Consider the following 24,244-nt stretch of genomic DNA (forward strand, 5'->3'; position numbering starts at 1 on the left):
TTCAATTCTTGCCTCAGACACTAGCTGTCTTTTTCCTCTTTCTTCTTCTACTGTTTCTGCTTCAATGGGGGCAGCTAGGTAGAGTTGTGGATAGAGTGCTGGGCCTGAAATCAGGAAGACCTGAGTTCAAATTTGGCCTCACTAGCTGTGTGACCCTGGGAAAGTCACTTAACTCCATTTGCCTCAGTTTCCTTATCTGTAAAATGACCTACAAAAGGAAATGGCAAACTACTCCACTATATTTGCCAAGAAAATCCCAAATGTGATTACGAAGAGTTGGACATGGCTGAAAATGACTGAACAACAACAAAAGTAAATCTGTAAATACAAGATTAAAACTGCTTTGTGATAACAACTTTGAAGTGAACCACAAAGGACTCTTAGTTACATAGGACAGGAAAGCTGCTTATTTGCATTTGCTGAAGGAATTTATGTAAGGTAGCTCCTTGTACCAATGACATGATGGGTCTGGATCCAAAACAAAGCAACAAATGAATTGAATTCAGGCTATCCCAGACACAACATTGTACTGAAAAGATTCCTGCAGTCACCATCAGATTTTGTCAGTCCCATCCTTTGTATCTTAAGTTAGAACAGGTTGCAGGATTAAGCACTTTTGTAGTTAAATTCTACATTAAAATGCAGAAGATAAACACATTTAAATCAATTATTCCCATACAAGTTTAGGAACTGTGGGACTTATCAAGCAATTTTATGAAATTGATTAAAGAGTGCATTAGAAGTGCCTTTACTGAAGAAAGGGCAGCCAGGTGGCGCAGTGGATAGAGTCAGGATTTAGGAAGTCCTGAGTTTAAATTAGACCTTGGACACTTACTTAATGAAACTCTGGGTAAGTCATTTAACCTCTGTTTGCCTCAGTTTCCTCATATATAAAATAAGCTTGAGAAGGAAATGGAAAACTATTATCTTTGCCAAAAAAACCCAAAAGGGGTCACAAAGAGTTGGACAAAACTGAAACAACTAAACAGAACAAAAACATATTGGAGAAAAAACAAGCAGCAATATAGAAAAGCAGCATAGTGTGCAAGAAAGAGAACTGACCTTGGAATCAAAAGAGCTGGATTGGAATCCAGCCTCTAACACTGACTCCCTTTGTGATCTTAAGTCTCAGTTTTCTCTTCTATCAAATGGTGATATTAGTTGTGTCACCTACAGCTCAGTTAGGTGGCACAGTGGATAGAGGGCTGAATTTGAAGTAAAGAAGACTTGAATTCAAGTTGTATCTTAGACACTTATTAGTTACGTGACCCAGGGCAAGTCACTTAACCTCTGTCTGCCTTAATTTTCTCAACTGTAAAATGGGAATAATAATAAAACCTAACTTCCAAGATGATTATGATGATCAAATGAGGTATTTGTAAAACGTTTAGCACAATCCCTGAAACATAGTAAATGCTTAATAAATGGTTATTTCCTTCCTTCCCTCCTTCCTTCCTTCCTTCCTTCCTTCCTTCCTTCCTTCCTTCCTTCCTCCCTCCCTCCCTTCCTCCCTCCCTCCCTCCAAGGAAGGGAGGGAGGAATGAAGGTATTATAAGATATTTGTATTATAAGGTATTATAAGATATTTGGATTATAAGGTATTATAAGATATTTGTTCAGTGACAGCAACAAGAATTCACAGCCTAATGATGTCAAGAGACAATACCTCTCCCCCACTTACTCCCCCCCCCCAAAAAAAGAATATATACAAGAACTAAAAAATAACAGTGGCATGAGGTTGTTTAATGTAGGGGCAAAAAAGCTCTACACATTTTAATAGCTCACAAAGGCAAGTTCTTCAGGCTCGTTTGTGGAATATTCTCATAAAGTGCAATAACTGATTTGTATAATTATGTCCTGAGTCATCAAAAATGTTAAATTATGCTCTGTACAACTGTTTAAGACTATAAATTGCAGAGCAATCTGCATTGATAGGAAGAAGTTTCCTCATTAAGTGTTCCCTAGTCTGATGAAATTACAGATTTCCACCCATCAACAAAAGGGAAAAAAGTCCCTGTTTAAGAAGCCTGAGAAGCATGCAATGCATTTGAGAAAGAGTTCCATCACAAACTGCTGAAATGATATAAGTTTTGATGTTGGAAGCAATAAGCTTCAGTTATATGGCAAATGTACTACATGGAATATTTCATTCATTCCCTTGCTCTTTTGGATAAAAGAGGCATTATCAAGCAAGCAAAGAAGTAATACAACAATTTTTTTTATGTTACAGAAACTGTGCTATGTGCTAAGTACACAAACACCAGAATGAAACATCCTTTCCGTAAGGACTACATTTTACTGAGCACTCTGAGTATATAATAGATTCCAATTCCAGTTCCATTCATTAAATCATCAAAAGTTTCATTTAAATTTTTTCTTTTCTTTTTTTTCATTTGAAATTTTTCTATTCTAGCTCTTTGAATAGGTTGAAGCAATTATCTTGGGAATGATGGCTGCATCATCCTCTCTGCTGGTCCTTTCATCTTAAAATAGTTGAAAATTATATTATTCCTTTGAATTCTTCTAGGAAATAAATTAATGAGATCTTAATGCTTCAAGAGGAACACCGCCATTTTGAATTAAAAAATCAGCCATAATATCAGTGTTGGTGACATGTATCTTATAGGTTTAGAGAGTAAGCCCATGATAACTAACTGATGTTAGTTGAATGAAGCTGTTTCAATCTATTAGAATTTTGAGTTTCATTTTAGCACTGTTTGATGTCATTGAAGCATATTACTAATCTCAGGACTAGTGAAGAAGCACTTAGGAGTTTTTTTCCCTAGTTAATTATAGTTCACACATATTCATAAATAGAGTATTTAAGTCTGTGGGCAATGTTTATAGCATTTGTGTCATATAAATTAAGCTACTGTGCTAGAATATAATTTTTCCAACAATTTTTAGCTACTTTATCAGAAGGCTCTATTGTAATGGGAACATTCAGTAACAAGAAATTTGGATTTTTTCTTGGATTTTAGAGGTAGTTAATGGATAGAAAAATGTACATTCTGTCATGGGGATATTCTTATATGCACACATATACACATACATACATATATAGTGTGTGTGTATACATATATATTATATACTTATATATGTACATGCTATCTCTCTCGTTAAATTCTAAGCTTCCTGAGGGCTAGGATTGTTTCACTTTTGTCTTTGTATCACCAGTTATTAGCACGGTGCCTGGTATGTGCTGAATCAATGCTTTTTGATTGATTTACTGATTGATTGATACAACTAAATAGGAATGTTTTCCTAAGCAATTTATCAGTCCAGGAAACCTTTTTAGATTTTTAATAAAGAAGCATCTTTATCATCTTTGGATGCTAGAAATAGTGTTGGATTTGTAGTCAGGGATCTTGGGTTACAATCCTGGCTATAATATATGTGTAATTGACTTTATTTCTTTAGGTTTTAGTGTCTTTATCTGTAAAATTAAGTAGGCAGACTAGATGATCTTGAAGGTCTCCTTTAGCTTTCAATCTATGATTTCCTGATGATTACTAGCATTATTATTTTGGGGATATGACTATATTATTTTGTCTTATTTCTGAATATTTCTTTAGAAATTTCTTTCCCAGAAAAGTGTTCAATATTAGGGATCATCATTAACATTCACAGAAAGTGTAGGTTCTAAGAAGATATGAGATGATATTTTCCAGGGAGGAACAGCAATTTAAAAATCATTGACATGGTCTCTGACCTGCTTCATTTATGCTCTGTTCAGCAAATGACTTATTCTAGAAAACAAGTCTGGCATATTTCCACTATGGTTAATGTGCCAAGAGAATATGCAATTTAGATGATTTCATATTTAAATTCTTCTATATAAAGAAAACTGTTCAAGTATATAGAAGAACACACACATACATATGTGAGTGATTATCTGCTCTGTTTCCATCAAGGACAGTTCAGAGGAAATTCACTTAAATTTTGGCAGGAAATAGCAAGGCTGAAAGTTAGGAAAAATCTCTAAACTGTAAGAACTTTTTGACTGAGTTGTGAAAAAATGGTACGTATTTGTCCAATGACATGGTGGAGTACTCTTCTTTGGATATTTTAAAGAATATAATTTCCATGATGATATTGACTACCAACAACCTCTTAATTAGCAAATATGATGATCTTTTTCTTAGTCTTCATCCTTTTTGACTTTTTATTGACTTTTGTTATTTCTGACTATACATATGCCCCATGAATATTTTTTTCATCCTTTGGCATCTGTGAGACTACTCATTCCTAGTAAGTTTGATTGATCCTTCTCAGTCTCCTCAGATTAACCATCATCTTTCTTCTGTCCCCTATTGCTAATCAGTCATCCCTGATTGTTCATTCTCCTCTACCCCTTATATCCATGTAGGTGCCAAGTTTGTCAGTTATCCCACCCCAAAATGTCTTCCATCCATTCCCCTCTCCATGTACTTAGCAACCAACATAGACTAATGCAGTAAATTCCTAACTAGTCTTCCCACTTCCAGTATTCATCCTTGAAAAGTCAACCTTCACAGAGCTGCCAAATAATTTTCCAATGGGAAAGGTCTAACTGTCAGTACTCTGTTTAAAACAAACAATCAAACCTGACAACCCTTTACTAGATTTATATTTCCTTTAGCACAAAATAAGATCTCAGTTTAGCATTTAATGCATTTGAAAAATCTCTAGATTCTTTTCTTCTAGGCTTATTTTACATTACTCCACTTCATGTTGTCTATGTGGTTTCTCTTTCAAAATCAAAATTGAATCCCCCCTCCCTTTGCTCAAGGTGTCCCATCCATCTCACTTTAGCCTGATAGAATCTTCAGTTTCAAGGCTTAACTCAGGTGCTACCAAGCAAAGCCTTTCCTGATCCTTCTCATTGTTAGTTATCCCTCCTTTCTCTGATTATATACTTATCTATTTATGCATTGTATCCCCAGGAAAACTCAAGGTTTTCAAAGGCAAGAACTGAAGGTTTGTTTGTTTGTTTCAGTCTTTGGGGATGAACTGGAAAAATACCGAGTATGGTTTGTTTTTTTTTTTTTTGGCTTTTTGGAGGGGGAAAGTCAGGGCAATTGGGGTTAAATGACTTGCCCAAGGTCACATGTAAGTATTAAGTGTCTGAGGCTGGATTTGATCTCAGGTCCTCCTGACTCCAGCGCTGGTGCTCTATTCACTGCGCCACCTAGCCACCCCCACCAAGTATGTTTTTAAAGTGTTCTGATATAGGTTATGTATATATAAAAAGGAAGCATTTAAGAGGAAAAGATGACTCCCTATTAGAAACGCCTCTTTTTCAGATCTCCTTAGTTGTTAGTCTTTCCACCTTCCTCAAATTATCTTATATTTACATATATATTTACACTTTGTATCCCACTACCCCACCCATCAGAACACTTTTTAAACAAACATGTGGCACTTTTCCAATTCAATTCAACAAAGATGTGGGGGAAATAGAACAATCCTTGTCCTCGTGGAACTTACATTTGCAGGGGCGGGGTAGAAATAAAAAATAGATGCTTAGAAGAAAAGAATAACACCCTAAGGATCTATACTTGAAAAGCAGCTGGAATATTGCAGTCCTTTGCCACTGTGTGGTAGCCTCCAGAATGGAAGGGAGAGTGAGGTTTGTAGAGAGAAATGAATAGAACCAAGAGAACATTGTGCACAGTAACAGCAATATTGTTTTAAGAACAACTTTGAGTAACTAAGTCATTTTGATTATTATAAATACTAAAATTAACCACATTAATTGTTAATCCATTAATTAATTGATTATTATTATATCAATATAATTCTAATATAATATTAATTATTCTATGAAGGAAGACACTATCTGCATCCAGAGAAAGAACTTTTAACTAGAAGTATGTATAGAATGATTTTACACACACACACACACACACACACACACACACACACACACACACACACGTTTGTATCTAATGAGAGCCATGGGGCTGGGGTGGGGGTGTGGGGATGTGGGGGGGAGGAGGGAAGGGAAGTAAAACAAAGGGAAAAAAGAAAGTTACATGATAACTTTAACATTATATATATATATAAATATGAAATGGCAAGTTGTACATAATAGATTTGCAGTTTCATGTGTAATCATCTTTTCCCCCTATTCTATTATGCTATGCAAATACTTGTTTCATTTCTAAAGTTCAGAATACAATTTTTAAAAAAGGACTATTTCAAGGAAACTCATGAGAAGAAGCAAGAAATCCTACACTTTTCTCATGTGTCATTCCTTTTGCTACGTGAAGGAAACAAAGTAATTATGAATGGGTTGATTTTTTGGTTTTGTTTTGATTTGATTTTTGCCTGTAAGTGTTTAATTTGAAAGAAAGTCTTGAAGGAAAAAAAGAAAAAGACCAGGAGAGATTCTGTTCTAGCTGGAGGAGATTAGCCTTTTGATGGTTGGGGTAGATGTTAAATGTGGCAACCCTTCAGTTTCTCAGATGCCATCCACAGTAGTGCGAGAAGGTGGAGCAGCTTCAGACTTTTAAGGTGGGATTCCAGAATCATTCCTAGGAATATGGATTTAGAGAGGGGAGCTCAGGGGGCTTATAGTGAAACCTCTTCCTTTGACAGATGAGAAAACTGAGGTCTATGAGTTTAAGCACAAGGTTGCTGAGAGTGTATTACTATTTAAATCAGAGGGTGGACATAGTTCATTCAACATCATTAATTGGTTCTTGAAAACACACTAATTAAAGCAATATGACAAGAGGCAGTCAGGTTCCATAGAAGTGAAGGTTTTACAATGTTAAGACTAGGCTTGACTAAAGTAGATTAATTTATTACAAAATTTTATTAGTAGTAGACAGGATCATGAGCCCTACTAATGAGCTTGAAATCTAATAGGACAAAACACATATACATAAATACAAGAAAAGGCAGAGCACGATAAGTATAAAACAAGAAACTGTAGCACATAATTGGAGGGAGAGAACTTTTCTGATGGAATACTTCATGAGTCAGGGGTCACTTGAATTATAGGTAGCATTTTATCAGGCAGATATATAGGGAGTGCTACGGGTATAGGATATGCCATAGACAAAGGTATGATATGTGCTTGGGGAATGGAAGAAGACTATTTGGAATAAACCTTTGGTAACTAAACATGGTCCTTGGTTGATTTTGGGAAAGTCATAGAGGTAAGGTTGTATAGTGGATGAAGGGATGAGTTTATATGTCAAGATTTGTATTCCAATCCTGTCTCTGATGCTTACTAGCTGTGAAACCATGTGTAAATCACCTGATCTCTTTGAAATGTTTTTTTTTCCAACTTCAAAATGGAGGTAATAATAACAGTAATTTCTATCTTCATAGGGTTGCTGTGAAAAATGACCTAATGTATATAAAGTACTTCACAAACTTTAAAGCACTATAAAAACATTGGTTATTATAACTAAAGTCACTGGGTCTTGTCCATATTGAGAGGAAGTTGAGATGCAGGGACGGGGCTCGCTTAGAGAAAGGTGACTATTACTGGAATGAAGTAAAATATGGTAGTAAGCATATTAGGCTTGCTTGAGCTCTTCATCACCCGAAAGAGGCTGAAAACTTGAACTGGCCAATCAGAAAAGAACATTTTGGCTCACTCTGAGTTAACATACCAATGATCCTTTGCAATACTGAAGTTCTCCTGCTGTGTCAGCAATCCTAAGACTGGATTAAACTGATCAGGAACATTCTCCGGTTTATGACTGACACTATCTTGATTAATGGCATTTTCTTGTTATCTTCTTGTTTTATGGCCCTCTCTTGTTAAGACACAATCTTGTTATGACACTCTGGTTTTATGACATTCCCTTGTCTATGGATGACAAAAACCACACATCTTGGGGGCTACTCTCTTGTTCTATGAAACCATAATTTTGGCTGACAAGAGACACAGGCATCCTGAGTCCAGGAGAATGTGGGAGAGAACACTTCCTTACTTTATGGCATGCCAAAGGATTTCTACATTTTTCTTGGGCTACCTGAATCCTTTGGTGTCCAAAGGTTGTGCAGGCCTACTCTATAACTATATAATAATCTCCTTCAACTAACCTTTTTTTGAGCTTGTTACTGACTGCAGCTCCCATATGCATGCCTACCCGATTTCTACTTTGAGAGAAATGAACATGCATACAGTCTAATTCTGTTTGTCTTTCTTAGACTGAACTCTGGAGGTTGATAAGAATTTATATTTAAATGCTTGGAAAAATGAAGTTTCTTCTACTTATCTCTCACACCCCTAGCCTACTGACTTTTGTAGCTTTGGTACAAGGGAGGCATGCATAATTTCAGACACCCCAGCTGATGTGGTAGGTGTTAGCAATAAATTCCTATTAACCTCCTAATAGATTTATTCTTTCTGAGGCCTTAGGGATGAAAAAGGACTCAAAACTGGGTGGTAAAAGTCCATTCTAACTAAAGTGGAGAATATATTGGAACCATGTTGTTTGAGGGAAATGGGGAAGGAGAGTCTTCAATGCCAAGCTAAAGAGCTTGGGTCCTGTTTGTTAGGTGGACAGAAACTAATGAAGATTTTTTGTTCGATTTTGTTTTCAGACATAGATTATAAGAGCATTATATTGTTTTTTGTGTTTGAATACCTCTTTCCTAGCACAGTACTTAACGACACATAATACAAGTTTAAAAAATGTTTGCTGAACTGAATTGAGGGGAGGCAATTAATTTGGCAGCAACATGGAAAATCAATTGAAGAAAAGAGTTTGGAGTCAAGATTATAAGGCTAATGTAGAGAGTAAATTAATTGAAAACCTGAACAAAGGTGGTGGCAAGTGGGAATGCTCAAGGAGGCCACATGTGGGAGAGATATTTTGGGGATAGAATGGGCAAGTTTTTATGACAGTAGGTATGTATTGGATGAAGGAAGGAATCAGGGACAACTTTCTGATTATATACATGGGACACACCTATACAAATATCAATCGACTTTAAAAAAAAGGTTTAATATGCAACTGCTTTGTGGGGACTCAAAACCTTAGTATTCTTCTCAGCAATTTAGGTCTGACTTTTGAGAATTTGGTATTGTATGCATTCCTCAGCGCTCAGATAAGCTACTGAATTGCAGATGGTGTGGAAGCAATGGTTCACAGGTTTCAGAGGCAGATGTACTTGTCAAATCAATTATGATTTCAAATTATTTTTCCCTTTGGTTTCAGAACCTAGAGAATGAACACTGCACTACTACAGAATTTTAATTTTGATGATTGGAGTTATTTATTAGGAAACAATAATTGTTGTTTGCAGGACTACTAAGCAGTTTACTTTTGGGACTAAAAGACAAGGCATGGGTGTAATGCAAAGAGAGAAAGACAGAACTGGTATGAGATGTAGGAATTAGGCCTTGGCTGACACTTACATTTGCTCATTTGATTGCAGTAAGTACTCAGATAATATTTACAAAAGTCCTTTACAGAAAAAATAACTTAAAAAACAAACTTCAACATGCTTTCTCTGTCATAAAGCTTGCCCAATTTTAAAAAGTAAATAGTAAAGGAGATTGGCTGAGGAGTATATTGTATGAATTCATATCTAAACAAATATATTCTTAATAGTGCCTAATACAACCTACATTTATCACACACTCCAGATTTTCTTGTACAGTCTCAATTTCAAGAAAAAAAAGTGTACTTTTAATGAGCCTTTTCAAATGAAATGTTCTGTAAGGTCAGGTCTCAATGTTTGGTTTGGAAAATACCATCACTGTAATTATACCCAATTTTAAACTGTACTATATAGCATTTTGACCAAGAGTGGGTGTTTTAGAAATGATTTCTCATCTTAATGTAAAAACTCAAAAAGCAAGAAGAAAAGGGAGACAATTTTAAAAAATCATCAAAGTTTATCATCATAGTTTTCTTTAAAAGACCAAAAAAAACCCATCATTTAAGAAAAGGATTATGATTATGTAAAAATTTTCATTGTCACATTCCTAATTAATAAATAATAAATTATTAATAACAATAGTCTCAGCATTGTGCTAAGTTTTCCCTCTCCTGAAGATCACAATTTTGGTGTCTGCAACTCTATCACAGCACCTGGTGTATAGTAGGTTTTTAATAAATTCTTGCTGATTGATTACTAGAGAGTAAAAATAAACAATTATGAAAGGAAGAACATTTTGTGGAACTTGATATGAGTATAATAATTATTGAGAGGAACAGAGAACACAACGTGGGCTACAATAATTGGAAGAGGTTTCATATAGGGGGTGGGAGTGGAACTGGGTATTAAAGACTGGAGGGTGGTTGGGTGGCTTAGTGGATATAGTGCTGGGCCTGAAATCAGGAAGACTCATCTTTTTGAGTTTAAATCTGGCCTCAGACTCTTATTAGCTGCATGATCCTGGGCAAGTCACTTATCCCTATTTGCCTCAATTTCCTCATCTGTAAAATGAGCTGTAGGAGGAAATGGCAAGCCATTCCAGTATCTTTGTCAAGAAAGCCCCAAACGGGGTCATGAAGAGTCAGAAATGATTAAAATGATCGAAAGATGAAAGATTGGGTAGGATTTCACACTGATCCTCAAGTCTAGTTCACATACTCTTCCCTTTACCCAGTCTTAACAAAGTAACTTCTCTATCCTACTACTTCAGAGCTACAACAGCTAGGCAATAGATTGATTGAAACACTGGACTTGGAGTCGGCAAGAACCAATTTCAAATATGGCTTCATTAGACTTGCTGTGTGATTCCTACAAGTCATTTAACATGGTTTCCTCTCTGTAAAATGGGAATAATAATAGCATCAACTCCACAGGGCTGTTGTGAGATTTACATGAGATAAAATATGTAAAGTATTTCACAAACATTAGAGCACTATTAAGTCAAGAAGCATTAAGCACTAACTAAATCTGTTCTAGGCACTGTGTTACCTGCTGGGAGACACAATAAAAGCAAAAATGGCCCCTAACCTCAAGGAACTTGCAATCTAATTATTTTTATTAATACAATTACATTCCCCTACCCATGGAGAATCAATAGCATCGTCAGCTCCTTACATCTTTTTCTCTCTTTCTCGGGTACCTATTCTTTTTCTTTAAACATGTCAACTTTTTCCATCCTTGCTTGGCTCATATAACTATTCCATCAAGATACCCAGTTAAGGTATTTCTTTGCTTCCTACTTCTTTCTTCTATATCAACCTCTGAGTTGAATCATGGAATGATAGCATCTGAGTGTTGGTACAGTCTTCAGTAGTCTAGTCTCACACTGTCTTGAAGCTTGAGTCTCTAATGTATCCAATAAGTGGTCATCCATCTTCTACTGGGATGCCATCAATGACAGGGGACCCACTACATGATAAAGCTCATTCTAGTTTTCAATAGCTCTTTTTGTTTTGAAAATTTTCCTTTCTCTGAACCAAAATTTGCTTCCCTGTAACTTCCGGCCTAATTCACATTTCTAGATGGTAATTTTGAAGGGCAGCTGGGTGATACAGTAAATAGAGCACTAGGCTTAGAATCAGGAAGACTCATCTTCTTGAGTTCAAATCCGGCATTGGATTCTTACTAGCTGTGTGATCCTGGACAAGTCACTTAACCCTGTTTGCCTCAGTTCCTTATCTGAAAAATGATCTGGAAAAGCACATGGCAAACTACTCCAACATCTCTGCCAAGAAACCCAAAATGGGATCACGAAGAGTTGGACATGACTATAATGATTGAGCAACAACATTAACAACAAAAAGATGGCAATTTTACCATTTATAGTTAATTAGTTCATATCTAAAATCCTCTTACATATTTTTTGGGGGTAGTAAGGGAAGGCAGTCTGGACCCATGATTATCAGGCTAGTCATTTGTTATCTTTATCTTTCACTAATTACACAGACAAGGTCTATTCTCTTTTCCCTTTCCTCCAAATCTTCCTATTCAGAATATAGTGACAATGATGGTAAAGGTTTCTAAATCTTGCCATATTAGGATCAATTGAAAGAAATGGGGATGCTTAATCCAGTGGGGGAAAAAGGCTAGAGGATATGGTGATGAATATTATAGCTGTCTTCAAATGTTTTGAAGGGCTGTCACATGGAAGAATTGGACTTGTTTTTCTTGTTTGCAGAAGAAAGAAATAGCAGCAATGGGTGGGAGCTAAAGCAGCAGATTTAGTCTTGATATAAAGAAACAAAAATAAAAAGGAATAAACCTTCCTAGCAATTAGAGCTATCTAAAAATGGGCTGACAGGAAGGAGTAGGTTCCTTCCCACTAGAGAGGGCTTCAGGCTATGACTGGATGGCCAGTGACTTGTTCCCTGCTGGGGGCCACACAAGTTAGGTCAGATGCCCTCTGAGGTCCCTCCTCAACTTCAGATTCTGAGAATTATACTGCATACAACCCCCATGCTTTTTTGCTCCTTTCTCTAATTATTTAAGTAATTGCTATTTGTCTCACTCACATTTCTCCTTCAGTTTCATTTGTGGTTATATACCTGTATACAAATATGTAAGTAGTCATATGAATAAAGAAAAAAAGAAGATGCCCCTTTGGAAGTGCTTTCTTAATTATGGTTGGGAGTCATTCTCGTTATTCATTTGCCTCTCCTGTGGTTTTTCCTATCTTATTTTTTTCCCTCTCTCAAATGATCTATTCTAACCTTTCCCCCTCTCTCTGTATGGTAATTGGTTGCTTTATTGCCTGTCTAATCTATGTCTTCTTCTATCACGCTATAATTTGCCTACATTGTTTCTTGACTACTGTACATCTCTTCTTTCTGATTCACTTAATACACTCTCTTCTTTGTCTTGGCGACACTCAAAGGATTAGAGGTCTTTTTTTCATTGTTCAGTTTTTGAACATGATATTCCTAATTTCCCATACATCTGTGTTCATCTGTAGCTCTAATCACAATACATAGTCTACATCATGGGATTTCAGTTTTACATAGGTAATAGCTATATCTTGCTCTTATCAAGTGTGCTTTTTCAGTGCACATAACTATATGCTGACATTAAAAGTAAAATTTTAAAAACAAAAAGTAGATGTTTTGCATATGTATATTCCAATGGCCATTTATAAATCTACTAAATTCTAAGGAAATATTCTATCTACTCTGTGGTCCATTAAAAAAGGTATTGCTTTCTTTGGTATCTCCATTAACTTTATTCAGGTATTTAAATATTTTTCATCTGCAAAATGGGTATAATACAATTGCCTTTCCTTATAGTGCCCTTGGAAAGAAAAAAAGATAGAATGAACCAAGTTTTAATCGTGTTGATAATGTTTATTTCTTCTCTTCATTCATTTCAATAAACGCTTACTACTAGAGGCTGCTATATGCAAGGCATTGTGCTAGGTAGGTAAGATGCTTCCAAGTTTTCTCTCTGCAGTTTTTCTTCTTTTGGCTATATAATAGCTCTGGTGAGAGAGACAGACAGACTGAGAGAGAGAGAGAGAGAGACAGAGACACAGATTGAGAGAGAGACAGACAGTCAGAGAGAGACATACACAGAGATAAAGACAGAGATAGAGAGAGATCAAGATACTCGGAGACAGACAGAATAGCCTTTTGTACTAAGTAGCAAAATTAATTTTGGTTGTCGCTTGAATCAACTTCTAGTTTTTAATAAACTTTTTTTCATTCATTTATTCATTCATTCAATTTAACATCATCAGTTTCAAAGCAGCAGAGGTAACACACAAGACACTTCAGTCACTCCAGCTGAAGCACTTTGTTAAAAAACTGGGACTGATATGTTGATTACAGAATGTGATCAAAACACTTTTGTAATGGTTCTGTCAGTGAGCTTATTGACAATCACAGACAGAATGCAGTTAAAACATCCATGCAGGATTTGGAAAGAACGTGAGATTTTTAACTGAATTGTAAGCTCTTAACTAGATTTTTAGTTCCTTCAGGGGATGGATTCTATCTCCTAGTTCCTCTGTATTCTGCCTCTCCCACCCGCCCTTGCCTACCTATGATAAATCTGTAATCAGTACTCAAGAAATAATTGTGTTTTATTCCATTTACATGATACAGGAAACTTTTTGATCTCTTCTGGTGATGTATATACAAGTATCTGGAACAAAGAATTTATAGCCTCTTTTTCTTGTGTAGGTTGGAAAGAATGTTCATCACAGAGGAATGCTGCAGTATGTCTCAATTTGAAGCAATAGTACTTTTAAGGATGGTCAGTCAATCTTGTGCTACCAGCTGCAGTGATCAGAAGTTTCATGTCCACACAAAACCAAGGGTCCATTTAGAGGCAAGAATTAATATCTCATTTTAGAATTTAAATAGCTAAATAATAAACATATAAAGAAATTTAGGAGGATGAAGTACTAGGCTGGGCACGAGATTCAGACTGGCATAAAAGGCTTAAAACGTTAAGGGGGGGACCTGCGGCCTTGAGGTCACAGAACTGTGAAGTTTGGATTCAATCATAGGACCACACTTGAGGACCTAGAGAGCCACATGTGGCCTTGAAGTTGTAGGTTCCCCACCCCTGGACTTAGGAAGATGTTTATAATAATGCATGTTGCAGTTGTCCAGTCACCTGAAGATCAATGAAAATGTCAAAGTCAGAGATTTTGGTTGATTTGATCAACCATTAGATTGATGGCCACAGAATTAACTTTAGAAAAAGAAACAGACTTATCCTGAAAGAATGTTTGAACAGTGAGAAGTTTCTGCAGAGACTTCACTATAGCACACGTATCTTTCCTCAAACTTCCCATGGAACCTGGGATGAGGACCCTAGGGGTTTCATACTTGATGGGGAAACAAAAACAGGCTACTCATTAACAGCTTCCTCTTTTTCCCTGTTCCTCATCTTAAATCACTCTAAGGCATCTTCCTTTACTTGTCCCTTCATCCTTGTCTCAAATGAAGAGGTGGCCCTTATCTTTGCCAAGACCAATCTACATGCAACATAGGTCCCCTCTACTCCTATTTTCTTCAGAAGTTTAACCCCACTGTAATTATGACTCTCTCTCTAATCTTCAATATTCTATCTACTAGCTGATTTCCTGCTGCTTACAGACACACCTGTATCTCCCTCACCCTTAAAAATCTCTCACTTGATCTGTTTATTCCTACTAGCTACTAATATAACAGTCTTCCCCTTAAATTTTGTTAAACTTGAGAAATTTACCTACAATAGGTTTGTTGTTGGTCAGTTGTTTCAGTTGTATCCAACTCTTTGTGACCCAATTGGGGTTTTCTTGGCAAAGGTATTGCAGTAGCTTGCCATTTCCTTTTCCAGCTCATTTTACAGATGATGAAACTGAGGCAAACAGGGTTAAGTCACTTGCCCAGGGTCACACAACTAGTAAGTGCCTGAGGCTGAATTTGAACTCAGGCATTCCTGACTCTAGGCCTGCACTCTATGCACTGTGCCATCTAGCTGCCCACTTACAATGGTTCCTCATGTCATTTCCTGTCACTTGTTTTTAAATCTTCAGCAATGTGGCTTCTGACATAATCATTCCACTTTCTATCTGCTAATTTTGATTAGTGATATATCCTCTTACCTTTTTAATTGTAGATTTCTTCAGTTCATCCTTCACAGGGCTAACAAAATCATTTTCCTTAAGTGAAGATCTGACCAAGTCAATACCCTAGTCAATAAGCTCCATTGCCTCCTAATTACTTCTGCTGCAACTATAACTTCTCTTCACTTGAAGTTCTTCATAATCTGTCCCCAGCTTATCTCTCCAGCCTAATCACTCCAGTGTCTGTCTGCAGTTCTGATTGGTCTCAATGCCACTGAACAAGATGTCACTATGCCAGGTTCCCCTGGTGTCCTCCCCACTCCCATCAGCTTTCTTTTGTGTATTGTCCTCCCCCTTAGATTGTAAGCTCCCTGAAGGAAGGAACTATCTTTTTTTCTTATTTGTTTTCCCAGTGCTTAGCATAGTGCCTGTGATATAGTAGGCACTAATGATCTCTCAATTGCCAAATATAATGACATTTTCTCAATTCTCCTTCTCCTTCACCTCTTAGGTCTTTGACACTATGGATCACCATCTCCTCCTGGATACTCTTTCCTCTCAAGTCTGTGTGTGTGTGTGTGTGTGTGAGAGAGAGAGAGACAGAGAGAGAGAGAGAGACAGAGAGAGACAGAGAGAGACAGAGACAGAGGCAGAGACAGAAAGAGAGAGAGAGAGAGAACTTATTTAGTTGTCCTTTTATAGTCTGTGCATTCCTCAGTCTCCTTTCCTCGATTTTCTCCTTGTCATGCCCAGTAACCATGTCCCTCAAGATTCTCTCTGGGTGTCTCTTCTCTTTACTCTCTATCGTGTCTGACATGATGTCGTCAGGTCCCATAAATTCAATGTTTTTATACATAATTAATTTTTTTTTAGTTTTCAACATTCATTTCCATAAGATTTTGAGTTTTTAATTTTCTCCCCCTCTTTTCCCTTCCCCCTCCCCAAGAAAGCATGTAATCTGATATAGGATTGCAATAGTAATGACATTTGAAGATCCTTTTGTATTGCTAAGCTGAGAGGTACTTAGCACCTAGATTCAAATTAAGCCTCAGTTAAAGAAACAGAAGGTATGAACCCCTGTTGCTGATGTAACAGGAAGGGGCTGAACAGGGAGGAGCAATACTTTGTGTCCCTAGGATTATTGGATGATTGAATTACTAAGTGATTGATTGACTAAATGATTGTACTTTGTTCAAAACTTTGTGACCACTGTGGTGAAAACTGTGTGGCCATTTTTGTGGTAAATTGTTGAATTGTGACATGATGACTACATTTTGATTTTCTGTGATAAGTAGTAACATTGTGAATGCTGTGCCTTGATTTTCTGTGAATGTTTTGTTCTGATTTGCTACTGAATAAATAGGGAGTTCACTATAATATGTAATCAGAACCTTAAAAGCTATTGACAGCAGCCATTTTCTGGAAAGCTGCTCGTGCTTGGCTTCACAAGGCTCTACTTATACATTCATATTAAACATATTTTCACATTAGTCATGATTTTAAAAAGAATCAGAACTAATTGGCGGAGCCACAAGAAAGAAGAAACAAAAGAAAACAACAAAAGAAAAGGAGAGCAAAAGGATTCCATCTACTTTCAGACTCCAAAGCTCTTTCTCTGGATGTGGCTAGCATTTTCCATCATGAGTCTTTTGGAATCGTCTTAGATTATTGCATTGCTAAGAAGAGCTAAGTCTATCAAAGTCAGTCAGCACACAATGTGGTTGTTACTGTGTACAATGTTCTGCTTCTGCTCACTTCACTAAACATCAGTTCATGTTAAGTCTTTCCAGGTTTTCCTGAAGTTTGCCTGCTCCTCATTTCTTATAGCACAACAGTATTCCATTACTTTCACATGCCACAACTTGTTCAGTCATTCCCCAATTGTTGGACATTCCCTCAATTTTCTAATTCTTTGTCACCACAAAAAGAGTTGCTATAAAGTTTTTTTGTATATGTAGGTCGTTTTTCCCATTTTTATGATATCTTTGGGATACAGATCTAGAAGAGGTATTGCTGGATTAAAGGGTATGCACATTTTGTAGCTCTTTGGGCATAGTTCCAAATTGTTCTCCAGAATGGTTAGATCACTTTACACCTCCACCAACACTGCATCAGTGTCCCAGTTTTCCCACATCTTCTCCAACATTTATCATTTTTCTGTTTTTTCATGTTAGCCAATCTGATAGGTGTGATGTGGTACCTGACAGTTGTTTTGATTTCTCTAATTAACAGTGATTTAGAGTATTTTTTCATATGACTATAGATAGCTTTAATTTTTTCCTCTACTATTCCACCTATGCAAATGACTTCCAGATTTAAATACGTAGCTCTAGTCTCTCTCTGTGCTCCAATCACATGCCACTGCCTTTTGAACATCTCTAACTAGATAGGATATTACATTCTACAAGGCCAAATCAGAACTCATTATATTTTCCTCCAAATTTCCCTATTATCCTCAAGGTAACCACCACCCTTCTAGTTACACTGACTTGTAACCTTGGTGTCATTCTTGACTCCTTACTCATACTTACTCTACATAACAAATCTCTTGAAATATCCTGCCATTTCTACCTTTAAAACATCTTTCCTCCTATCCTCTTCTCTCACACTTGCCACCACCCTTGTATAGCTGCTAAGCACTTCATGCCTGAATTATTGTTCTAGGTAGCTAATTGGTCTTATTAAAATATGTATTCTCTATTTTACACCTCATGTATTCTCTCTATTCTATCTTCCACTCAGCTACCAAAGTGATTTTCTTATAACAAAAGTTTAACCATGTCACTCTATTACTAAGTAAACTCTAGCAGTCCTCTATTAACCTAAAAAATAAAAAAGAAATTCTTGTTTAATTCTTAAAATTCTTTGTAACCTGAATCCTTTCTAACTTCTCTAGACTTCTTATACTTTACACCCCTCTGCACATTCTAAGATCCTGCTACAGTGGATAACTCGTTGTTGTTGTTAAACTAGGTATGAACATTAATTAATGATTTTGAAAAAAATTAAAGCCACTGAATAAAATGAAAAGATGCTACATAGGAAGTATACTGGGAACTGGTTTGAAGCTTGTCATTCAAGTCACAAACTAGGCAAGAAGAGAAAGTTTTAGTCAACCCTCAGAGAGAGGATGCTTGGGGATGAGAGAGAGAGAGAGAGAGAGAGAGAGAGAGAGAGAGAGAGAGAGAGAAGCAGGGAGGGAGAGGGAGAGAGAGCCTTTATCTCTTCTCGAATTCTTTAACTAGAAGAAGATCTTGTGAACTTAAAAAAGTTTGGAAGATTTGGTACTTATTGGTAGAGTCCCTGAAAGAACAGTGACTGATAGCATCATCTACATATGAGGGGCCCTAGACAAACTAGATACAAATAGGAAAGATTACTTTAAGACCCTATACAGAACCCAGCAGAATGCTATACTATATATTATAAGAACTTAATGAGATTTTCACAAAGGGAGAAATGGACTTCCAATAAGCAGGAGCCATTAATTATTCTTTTGTTACATATGCTCTCTAAGCTTGAGCCCACTTACCAATGGACTCTAAAAGTACTTATTGGAGAGCATGTCGCTAGTTCAGAGGGATGTTTAGTACCAACTATTGTTACTATCCCATTTTAGTAAATATCTATTTATAGAAGCTAATCATATCTGTCTGGCTAATTGATATTAATTGATAATCAGTGGGGAAGTACACCAGTGGGGGTTCATGGACATGAGGACTTCTTCCTTGCCCTCCACCCAACTCCTTAAGGTTACAGCTAAGCTCTGATTAGTGCTAAAAACAAATCCCATGAAATGGTAGCATACATTCAAATTTTCATGATTTTAAGTTATCATTATGTAAAATATGGTAATTGGTTTCAGTGAAATGGAAATATTCAGTGCAAATTTGAATAATATATCTACTTCAGGGGATTCATTATTCACACTAGTTGAGGCCTGGCTTTATTCTTAAGGGGAAAAATAGTAGCTGAGCTGTAGGGATCCAGCTTGGAAGTATGAATAGGGTAGAGAGTAGCCCCAGAGTTTGTTACAGAAGCATCAATGGAATAAGCATATAGCTTCTCAGGATGAATTCTTTGAAATGACAAAAGTCATTTGGATGTATGATGTCTGGTATGGTGACTTAAAAAACATTCTTCCTCTTAGTGTTTTACTTCCTATGATATTGATTTTCTCTGCTTAGAGAGATTGTTGTTTCCCAAGTGACCTTTCTCAACATCTGCATACATTGTCAATGACATCATTGATGCATTATTCTTCATCTCTAACTTTCTGTTCTTTGCTCCAACAGCCCATCGGGGAAGCATATAAGAGGTTAAAAGTAGTACCAATAAGACATTTAGGGCCTAACTTTGTCCTGAGGGTAGAAAAGAGTAGTTTGGACAACATGCATTGTACTCAGTGCTTACCTCTCCTTTCATGTAAAAACCAGAGGACTGAGGAAATACAACTTCAGTTTGCTATCCTAGACAAGCAATTCAGCTAATTCTTGTAAAATTATAGTTCATTTAAACTTGAGGTATTTTGCATAGATGGTGTTTTTCTTACCAGTTGTGTGGCTTCATGTGCATGACCTTTGGCTTCCTTAGCAACCCTTTCAGCTTCATCAATGTAGTCTTTGATGTTGCTGTAAGCTTTGAAGGCTGCAGTAGCGTTGAAGGAGATGTTTTTAGCTTCTTCGAGGATTCTATTTGAATGGCCCCAGGAGGCAATCAAAAAGAACATAGTTACTGAGGAGAATGTTTTTCATAGGACTTTTAATTGATCATTGCCAATAAGCATTAATTACTGAAATTGCAAATCATGGGGAGAGGTATATATTTAAGTTAAATCCATTATCATAATTTCACAGCTACAACACATTGTCTTACATACACCAGCTTTGAATTCCTTTAAAATACTTCAAAATAGTATCATCTCATTAAACAACTTTGACAAAAATGCGTTCAGAATATGTTGCCTGTAACACAACCTGGATTAGATTTTAGGTTGTAGATGAAGTAAACCAATTTTAATGCAAAAGGAATTCATGTGATAAAATGTTTTCCATATATTACAAGCCAAGTAACACAATTAGGGGCTAGATGGAGCTCTGGCTATGACACCAGGAAGACTCCACATCTCAAGCCCTACTCTGACACCTCTGACCTCTGTGATGCCGGGTCAGTCAATTAGTGTCCCAGGGCTCCAGGAGACTTCCTAAGATTACAAATTTCAGAGAAGCTATCACTCTGCATAGGTAGGAGAGGTTTCTCTATCCAGGAGTGTCCTATACCAATGAAATCACTTGCTGTCCCTATTGCTAATCCAAGAGAAATAAGTATCTGCTCAGTGCCTTCCAAGTAGTAGATACCTCAAAAAATTGCTTTTATTGATTTGAAAGAAATGTCATGGGACTGGATAATACTTCTTACCACTGTGAAGATTCCCAGGTTACTCTTTATCATTCAGTGTTTGTCTATATGGTCATATTTCAAAAGCCACACTTTAAAAAATATACTACCATACAACTGCAAAAAGAAAACTGACTTGAGTAAGGACATGTGATTTTTATTATTTTAAATGGTAATAAGGCAGCTACTGTGCTTTCTATAATGAGAAAAAAGACTTTTTTTCTAAATTTAGCCAAAGGCTATGTACACCCCCTACCCAAACCAAATTTGCATCCACTTTCAACTGAGACTTTTGATGCTGTTCCATACAGCTTTGTCCAAACCTGACTAATTAGGCACCACAGCAAGGATACGTGGCTTGTTTGCTCATAATTATAGCAATCAAACTTTGAAAGCAACTTTCTACTCTTTCCATCAGGCAAGGCATCTGAGAACAATAAATGCACCTAGAAATAGCCAGCAATGCCTAACATACCCATCTAGGACTGCAGATGATTCATTCAGCTGAGCTGCGTGGTCTTCAGCCTGTAACACCTTCTCTGGAAGTCTTCTGTCTTTAATTTCTTGGGACAGATCATCTATTTTATCCTTAAGTTCTTCAGATGTTGCTGGCAACTTTTTCTGAGTGTCTTTAACAAACTGTTATGAAGATGAGAGGAGAGGAAAAACTTGAAGCAACTAAGTTCAAACCTAATCTCTCATTTACTAATTTTTCTATGAGATATAAAATTGCCTTTAGTTAAATGTCAATTGAACTAATGGAGTAAAAAGGCAGCAGTGTTAAAGTACCAATTTAATGAAAAAATTTTGGAAATGAATGAAGCAAATTTCCATAAAAAATTTAACTCTCAATAGGATGGTGTTATTTATTTGTAAGGGACACATGTATGGAAATTCTAGACTATACATTCATACGTATACCATGCACTACATGATACTTAGCTTGATAAGGTTTTGCTTATATTTCTCCTTCTCAATGCCACGTGTGACACAAAATATAGATTATAAACATCATATTTTAAATAAGATGTGTCCTTTGCCTATGTGGAAGAGAAGATCTAGATTGCATGAGTGTTTGTATGTACATATGTGTGCAGTCTTATATGAAAACCTTCAAATCTAGTAGGGTAGCAATGCCATGTCTTATAAGTGAGGACCATAAATATTGTATTATTGGATTAATATAAAACATGACTGGAAGAAAAAAAAATAGACACTGAATTTCTTTAAGCTATGATAAGGCCAATGTGGGTATAAGTACAGAATATAACTTTCTATTGATGTTTACTAGAACTTGTACCAGACCGACAACATGTTTGAAAATCTGTTTGGGTGTTAGAGAATACTCACATCGATCACAGAGTCGATTTCATCAGCAAGATGGTGGGCTTCATCAAGTATGTCATTGCCTTCTTTTAGTGTGTTCTCAGCTTCTTGTTTGCCACTTTCAACAGCTTGTCTCTTTTTCTATGATAAAATCAGAAGGAAATATCAAAATGTCAACTTTCTGGAGTAAAGGTGGCATCAAAGAGTGTATCACTGTTTCTTCTTCTTCTTCTTCTTTTTTTTTTACCCCTGAGATGTCTGAACAAATTTTCTCTAAAAGAGTTAGAAAAATACACATTCCTGATGTGGTTAGTATTCATCCTTCATTCTATCCCCTTGGCAATTTTTTCTCTTCATGATGAGATAATCAGAATTAGGAGAATCTCAGAGTTGGTAGGTACCTCAGAGGTCATCTAGCCCAGTTAATTAATACTGATTAATAATCCTTTCAATAGTGTACCCTCTGAGTGGTCATCCAGCTTCCACTTGTATCACCTCAGTAATGGAGAACTCACCACGGGTTCAAATTATGTAAGTGATCAAATATTCTGTATTACTTATTAAGGGTTTAGATTTGTTTTAAGGAAAGCCAAATTGTAGCATGGTATAGCAGAAAGTTATTGAGTTGAAATGAGAAAACTTGGGTTTCCAAAGTGACTCAGTTACATGTTGGAACTAGGCCACAGGCATTTTGTTACTCTGGACCTGCTTTCTAATCAGTAAAAAGGAGTAAATTCAATCAGATGACCTTGAAAGTTCATTACACTTTTATTTATCCCTATCTTACTACTCAGTTCTTTAAAATATATATATATATATATATATAAATATTAACCATGTTTTATAGTGAATTATACTGGTACTATACAGTATGAATGACTTACTAGATCCTTTTCAAAACATTAGTAGAAATCCTGTGTACTTATGCTTGCTATGTCTCATCAGAGGAACTGTGCAGCAATTGTGTCTTACAGTGGAGATGTTGTTTTATATATTTTATATTTATATTTTATATATTGCCATACATTTGTGGGGGATGTTGTAGATTATTGTAGAGTAGATTATTGCCAAGATATACATTGATCCAGATAACCTATGAAACTTCTTCCAAAAGTGAAATTTTATGGTGCTAACATAATACTTTCATTCTATCTGGTGCATAATTTTGTCTGTTTTTTTTTGGTTGTTTTCCATTCAAGTTTTCCCTTTTATCTTTCTATTTGTGAATTTAACTGTAATTAGCATTATTTTGAGCCCCTGTCATCCATATCTGAATATAAGGCATCCCCAAAATCTTAGTATGGTTTTAAACTTTAAAATTAACAGCCTTTATAATAACAATTAAAGATAAATATTATTTATAGTAAACAATGGTAACAAAGTTAATAGCTTAAAACTGCTATAAGACTTTGGGTATCTCTTGGATTACATGATTATTATCTTGTCAGTAATGGCCTGCTCTTACAGAATGTAAGGTCTTTGAGGGTAGGTTTGTTTCTTTTTTGTCTGTATAACCCTAGTTCTTAGCATATGGTTGACACTTACTGAATGTACTTTGATTAAATGATTTGCTGATTGAATAATAGGGAATATTCTATCATGTTCTATGTACTCCACTGATTATGTGATCTCATAGGTATGGGTATTGTATTCCATCCATGTCTTCTCATCCTTTGTGACGCCTGTCTATTTGCCCCCTCCATACACATAAATTTGACAGAGGGGACACACCCAAGGTGCCAAGTACATTCCTTATATTCTCTTTAACGGACATGGATAACAATATAGCACATGAGCTGTCCATTGTTTTTCTTTTACTTGGACTTGGTGATGGACCTCATTCATGACAACGGTGAGTGAGTAATGCTGGTGAGCATGTCTCCCTGTCTCTCTTGATATTAATCAGCAGGTCATTGAATGAAGTTCACTTTAGGTATTCTTCAAATGGGGGTCTGGAATCTAAAAGGCAAGCAGCCCAAGGAAGGTACTCTGAGCCATTTATGCAACTTTGTGCAGGGATATAGCTGCCCCAGGAATCAATTCAAGGATAATAGGAAATTGCTTCCTTTCCCACTAGCT

The 24,244-nt window shown here is 36.3% G+C and overlaps 1 protein-coding gene across 1 annotated transcript in view; it reads right to left on the bottom strand.

Annotated features, from left to right (window-relative positions):
* LAMA2 (laminin subunit alpha 2) overlaps positions 1–24,244 on the bottom strand; it is an 831,335-nt gene that overhangs the window by 115,079 nt on the left and 692,012 nt on the right. Inside the window, exons 38-40 of the mRNA XM_069077437.1 lie at positions 22,190–22,306; positions 21,315–21,478; positions 19,995–20,133 (exon numbers count right to left, since the gene is read on the bottom strand). Of these exons, the coding sequence (XP_068933538.1) occupies positions 19,995–20,133; positions 21,315–21,478; positions 22,190–22,306 (420 nt within the window). The remainder of the gene's footprint in view (positions 1–19,994; positions 20,134–21,314; positions 21,479–22,189; positions 22,307–24,244) is intronic.

The sequence above is a fragment of the Petaurus breviceps genome, unplaced genomic scaffold (assembly GCF_028583685.1).
Source record: "Petaurus breviceps papuanus isolate PSGF00001 unplaced genomic scaffold, PetGlider_PUasm1.0 90977, whole genome shotgun sequence".
Classification (NCBI taxonomy): Eukaryota; Metazoa; Chordata; class Mammalia; order Diprotodontia; family Petauridae; genus Petaurus; species Petaurus breviceps.